General features: G+C 49.2%; 1 protein-coding gene across 1 annotated transcript; it reads left to right on the forward strand.

Annotated features, from left to right (window-relative positions):
• The first annotated feature begins 1075 nt into the window (after nucleotides 1-1075).
• On the forward strand, nucleotides 1076-4898 carry Il24 (interleukin 24). The gene is made up of 5 exons (XM_013120372.3): nucleotides 1076-1251; nucleotides 1964-2026; nucleotides 3050-3208; nucleotides 3626-3700; nucleotides 4450-4898. Exons 1-5 carry the CDS (start codon nucleotides 1087-1089, stop codon nucleotides 4531-4533), a joined length of 546 nt encoding a protein of 181 aa, XP_012975826.3. The 5' UTR covers nucleotides 1076-1086; the 3' UTR covers nucleotides 4534-4898.
• Nucleotides 4899-6185: the final 1287 nt, after the last annotated feature.

A 6185-nucleotide genomic window follows, 5' to 3' on the forward strand; every position in this document is an offset into this window, starting at 1 on the left:
GGAAAAAATCTCCTGTGGTAGTCATGGAGGCACGGTGCTGACTCCTGCTTGGGGGCCTGCCACACTCATTCCCATTGGCACTTCAGAGAAGCGTTTTGAAACTGACTCACCTGGAACTCACAGGCCTCTTTCTGGTTTCACTTACTGGAAAGATCAATTGTTAGAGTTAGGAGTGCGTCTGCCAACTGAGATGGCAGAGTTGACTGCCTGACCCAGACTTGCCTTCTGTGCCTCTCCCTGTGGGCCTTGGTTGACCCTGGGCTCCCTTGTGTTGAGGTGTGAGGGCTGCTTGCCTCCTGGAAGGAGAAATAGATCTGCTTAAGTCGTCCCAGTGACTCCAAGGCAGGTCCTAGAAATCAAAGGACCAAGTGAGCTCTTCCTCTTCCCGAGTTTGGGGCCTCTTGTGTCCTAGCCGAATCCTTCTTCCTCCCTCCTGGCCTCGTTTCTGTTGCTGGGCGGGAGAGCCATGATAGAGAAGGAAGGGGATGCGGGTGTGTGGGGGTGGATGAGTATGGTGACGGGGGGCACAGAGGTGGCAGCACCAGCAGCTACGAGATGGGGGTGACAAGTTCCAGGCTCCACTCCAGAACACCCTGCAAGGCTTGCGGTGTTCTCGCCTGGGAACCCTCTTGTCTTAGGACCTGTTCTGTTCCATCAGAACATCAGACATGGAATAGTTTATGAAGAAAAGATGTTTGTCTCACCGTTCTGGCAAGTTTACTATCAGGGGTGGTGTTTTCTCGGTTCTTTGGGTTGATAATCCTGAGCACACTCGCATAGTCCCGGGCAGTGCCTGGTGTCACGTGGTGTGAAGGCAGAGAGGAACTGACTTTGACTAAACCCACTCTAACGCTATCCCATTCATGAATTCATTCAAGAAGGCAAAGATGTGGTAACCCATCCCCTCTTAAAAGATTCTGCCTCTACTTAGCATTTCTCTAGCCTCAGGCATCCCATTTGTGTGCTCCTGATGGTGGCTTATATCAACTCCGGAATGATATTTGGGGGTTTGAAGGTCCCAGGCAGAGGTTGGCTTCAGGTTAACATCTCCTTTCCTTCAGCAGAAGCACCTGCCCTTCGACACAGATGAGCTCAGCACGACAGACTCTCTCCTGCCTGAGCCTCCTTCTTCTTGTCTGGAACCAAGTGCCAGGGCTCCATGGTCATGAGTTTCGATTTGGGCCTTGCCGAGTGGAAGGGGTGGTTCTCTCAGAACTGTGGGAGGCCTTCTGGGCTGTGAAGAACACGTTGGTGAGTAGAGGCTTGCCCTGGATCCTTCCCTGGCGCGTCCCCCGTAGGGGAAGTCGTGTCTTTAGGGCTCTGGATCCCTTCCCAGCTCTCAGAATCTATTTCACACATCAGAACTCTGATGAGGTCAGGAGGCTGCAAACACCAGTGCTATCCATGAGGAAACTGACTGCTCAGCCATGTGTGGCCGGCCTCCAGTGAAAGAAGCAGAGCCCAGGGGCAATAAAGTGGCCCCTGAGTGGTTCAGCTTCATGCTGGGCGGGCTCCAGCTCCAGGTTTAAGAAGCAGGATGAGAGGCCGAGCTTTGGAGAGTTCTCTAAGAGCAAGAGACAGCTCCTAGGTGTAGCCACCTGCTTCCATCTTCTTTCCAGGTGAACCACAGAGACGAACCTTACCCTCTGTGGCCTATAAAGTCAAAAGGCTTATTTCCGTGTGCCTCATTTGAAGCAAATATCCCGTTTCAAGTCTGTGGTTAGGCTCTAAGGACTCCTGGCGGTCCACTTGTCCCTTTGGAATGAGTAAGCTTAGTGGTTTTCTGTAGACAGATCTGTACCTCCTCCTCAGGAGCTAACTCATTCTGTCTCTTCCTGGGTCCTCCTCTGGTCCCTCTGACCTCCAAAGTCTTACAGATGGGACAGAGTTTGGAGCCAATCTTGCTGATTGGCTCCTGTGCTGATCCCTAACCTGGAGACATCTTTTCTTTCTGTTCCCAAAGCAAACTCAGGATAACATCACAAGTGTCCAGCTGTTGAAGCCACAGGTTCTTCAGGATGTCTCGGTAATAAGATGGTGGGGAACAGGATTGCTCTCCAAGAGGGTCTGATGGGAGTCCTTCCTTTCTGCTCTGAAGGGGCCCTACATTGGACAGGGTAGGGCATGAGACAGGGTGTCCCTCTCTGGGGTTATTACTCTGCGGGTGTGGGGAAGGCTGGGGATTGAAGTTCACAAACATCATTTCCCACTAAGCCAGACACTTGCCAGCCATCTTTCTTTTGCTCATGGAAGCACAGTGGGCAGCCACAGAAGCGAGCTGGTGTTTCACCTCCATCTTTTTCCCTCACCTGATACCACCTTCTCGCCACATGTATAGAACAGCTGTTCTCAACCTGTGGGTCATGACCTCTTTGGGAGTCGAATGGCCCTTTCACAGGGGTCACCTAAAACCATCTGGAAACACAGATATTTAATTATAATTTGTAACAGTAGGAAAATGACAGTCGTGACGTAGCAATGATAAATCTGTGGTTGGGGGTGGGGTTCAACACAACACGAGGAACTGTGTTAAAGGGCTGCAGCATTAGGAAGGTTGAGAACCCTTGGTCTAGACAGTGTGTGAGTATGAATAGACTGAATCCTGAGAGGTGCCAAGCTTCTGGAGCAGAGAGGGCCAGGTAGTGCTTGCTGTATTCAAGGGCATCAGGTTTTCTCACTCTCCTCCTTCCGACTCTCAATCCCACAGTCCAAGTTCAAATGCTTTCCCATGATTCATCATGTTAATGAGGCCATACAGTAGAGGAGAAAGGGAGTATCATCCGGGGGAGGGGATGAGCCAGGAGGCCTGGGAGCCAGGCTAGCATCTGGGATGGCTGAGTTACCCTGGGTGGGTAACTTCTTTCTAGGGTCTGGGTTCCTGTTGTGACTCTCAAGTTGCTCCACAAGACTCATGCTGTCCCTTCATATCTGTCTGGTGCCACCATCATCTCAAGGAGACCCTATGGTGTTCATCTTGCTTTGAGTGGTGCATGGGTTTTCCCTTTAGGGTCATGATGGAAGAGACCTCAGTGATTTGGTTCTTCCCCAGGATGCTGAGAGCTGCTACCTTGTCCACAGTCTGCTGAAGTTCTACCTGAACACTGTTTTCAAAAACTACCATAACAAAATAGCCAAGGTCAAGATCTTGAAGTCATTCTCCAGTCTGGCCAACAACTTTATTGTCATCGTGTCAAAACTGCAGCCTAGTGTGAGTAGATCATGTCTGGAGCTGGGAAATGATGCGATTGAAAGGTTGCCTCTCCCTCAAGGCAGCCCTGGCTTCCGTTACCAATAAAGAGTCCTTCGTGTCATGGAAAAGGGTTGTAGGCTCACGCCTCTATCTGCTGTCATCTAACAGGGAACCCTCGCAAGGTGCTCAGCTTCTCTGGGCTTCAATTTTGTTATCTGTAAAATGGGGTGACACTTCTTCCTGTAGACATTGCTGTGAGGAAAGGTACAGCCCTGTTGTATGCTGGGAATCTGGCTCTGGCTTCCTTGAGAATGTGGGACTCAGCACAGTCCTCACAGGATCTGGGAGCCCCACCCTGGTATCACCAGGAAGAGCAGGAGGGGTGAACCTCTACTCTGATCTAAATTTAGGAACATTTTTTTTTCTGATATGCAGAAGGAGAAGGACATGCTTTCCATTAGTGAGAGGGCACACCGGCGGTTTCTGCTGTTTCGTAGAACATTCAAACAGGTAAGGATAGGAGCTGGGAGTCTGCCTGCTTAACCAGCTAGCTTGAACTGTCCCAGGGGAGTGCCCCAGAGACTCTTGGATGCAAGTGCCTCCTTTGGGCTCGTCCCAGACCCACCCGACCTGGGAGGAAGACAGGCATATTTGCAAAACTAAGCATTTACTTTGCCAAAGTGTTCTTTATTCCTGTTAGTTTTCAGATGGAAATGCCACTGCATTTCCTTACAAGGTGTCTGCCCCAAGAGAAAGTTTTACAAGCACCTAATATCAGAATTGAGAAGGAAGGTGGACAACTCACCTTCCAATACATCTGCATCATTTCTGCAGTGTTCAAATGGCTCATGTGAATAAAAGATGCATCTTTCTAAATTAACACACCAAAGAAAATCCAGATCTCAAGCCTGGTACCCTCACCCGCAGAGAAAATATCCTTGGTTTTGACCACTTTGCAGCAGAGCAGATACACCAGTCTACCAGTGGGTGCAGCACATCTTCCGTAGGCTGCACCCTCTTATGTTCCGGGAGCCATGATCTTCTCTGGCCCTTTACCTACTACTCAATATCCACCTTCCCTCACCCTGGAAACAAATGCACACAGATAGGGCCCAAGCGACGGGTGGATCCATTTGCCAGAGGCCATTCTCCAGGCGATTCAGCTAAGTTAGAGTCGGGTGCCCTCCAGGCAAGCCAGGTTCGAAGGAAACTATTCTCAAAGCCAACATTGCTGACCTCCAACTCTCCATTCGCTGCAGATGGGCACAGAAGCAGCTTTGGTGAAAGCCGTTGGGGAAGTGGACATTCTCCTGACCTGGATGCAGAAATTCTACCAGCTCTGACTGTCTATCAGGCTGACCTCCTGCTTGCTCTCCATGCGTCTTCAAACCGTCGTTTACTCCCATGCTGTCCTCAGGGTACTTCGGACTCTTGCCCACGGACTGACTCAGGCATCTCTACAGACATCTTTCCTCGGCAGTCCCAATGGCTGCCTTTATACTGTGACTAACCCACAAGGTGGATTTGCGTATTTATTACAACTTTATTTAACCATTGCCACGGCATCAGTGGAAACCATATTTATTTGTGAGACTGGAAGTTCCATGAAAGCAGAAGAATGATGCACCCCATGCTTCCACCATATTCCCTGTGGTCTGGCTACAGCATGGGGCCAGTGGGTGGTTGCTCAGTAAATGTTTAGACTGGATTGCTTTTATTTATTTATTTTTGTCTGTTTTGGATGGCTGGGAAACAATGAGTGATGATGGGTTATGAAACTAAACTTTAGTGCCTGGAAACCACACAGGGACAGAGGGCTGGGATGGAAATGAAGGGCCACTGATTTGAGATTTTATGTATTTTTATGTGTATGGGTGTTCCCCCCCCCCCAGCCCCGTATGTGTGTGCACTGCATGCAGTACCCTTGAAGACCAGATGAGGGCATCCGATGCCTGGGTCTAGAGTTAAAGGCAGTTGTAAGCTGCCATGTGGGTGATGAGGATCCAGCCCAGGACTTCTGGAAGTGCTCTTAACCTCTGAGCTGTTGCTCCAGCTAGGGCCACTGATTTGAAGAATAAACGATGAAAGCTACAACGTAGGCTAAAACAAAGCAGATTCACCCCAGATACTTCATCTTTTCCTTGATTCTCCACCCATCCCACCCCGATTTCTCTGAGTACCCCTCTTTTCTTATGATACCATTCTTCCTGTCTAATGCGATGTATTCAGCTGACAGTGACATTGTACCTGTGTGCGCTGTTCAGTCTGAAATGGCATTCCTTGCTAAGAAAGGCGACTCAACTCAGATAGCCACTCCATTCTATTTCTAGAAAAATGTCCAGGGAGCTTACACTGTGCATCTGGGAAAGGCCTTCTTCTCAAAGGCAAGAGCTGGCATATTCTTGCCTCATGCTGTGGCTGAACTCTGCAGCTGATGTCAATTCCAGAAATGGCTGGCTCCAACCCCACTCTGAATGTCAGACAAGCAGCTTGCACAGAGGTGGGATTTCTCTTTTTCCGTGCCAGAAATGCTAGTGCATACCCCTTGAACTTGTGGGATCCCCCAGTGTGCTTTTCTCCAATGTCTTGCCATGAGTCATCTAAAATTGACAAGGAAATGGGTGCATTTCTGAAAGCAGAGAGAGGTGATAGTTTGGCTAAAATTGATCAAAGTGATGGTACTAAGATGTAGAAGAAGGTATGGAGATAACCAAGACTTCTAAAAGGAGAGAGATGATGGGGTCAGGTTATCTACACTAAGTGATGGAGACTGAGAGAGAGAGAGAGAGAGAGAGAGAGAGAGAGAGAGAGAGAGAGAGAGAGGAGAGAGAGAGAGAGAGAGAGAGAGAGAGAGAGGGAGTATCCCTAACACTAACAAAAGCTTAGTTCCAAAACTCTAATAAGTTATCATACCACATGAGTTGCCCTTGCCATGGCACTCAAGAAAAGTAGAAGCTCATTATGCCCTTTGGTTCAGGACCTGAAAATGTCAGCC

The sequence above is a fragment of the Mesocricetus auratus genome, unplaced genomic scaffold, assembly GCF_017639785.1.
Source record: "Mesocricetus auratus isolate SY011 unplaced genomic scaffold, BCM_Maur_2.0 Super-Scaffold_100676, whole genome shotgun sequence".
Taxonomy (NCBI): domain Eukaryota; kingdom Metazoa; phylum Chordata; class Mammalia; order Rodentia; family Cricetidae; genus Mesocricetus; species Mesocricetus auratus.

What these genes read in the sequence shown, in the direction of transcription:
- Il24 (XM_013120372.3), top strand. Translation starts at nt 1,087, where the DNA reads ATGAGCTCAGCACGACAGACTCTCTCCTGCCTGAGCCTCCTTCTTCTT. An exon ending in GGGCTGTGAAGAACACGTTG is followed by an intron (nt 1,252 to 1,963) that starts GTGAGTAGAGGC and finishes CTGTTCCCAAAG; the next exon opens with CAAACTCAGGATAACATCAC. An exon ending in TTCGTAGAACATTCAAACAG is followed by an intron (nt 3,701 to 4,449) that starts GTAAGGATAGGA and finishes CATTCGCTGCAG; the next exon opens with ATGGGCACAGAAGCAGCTTT.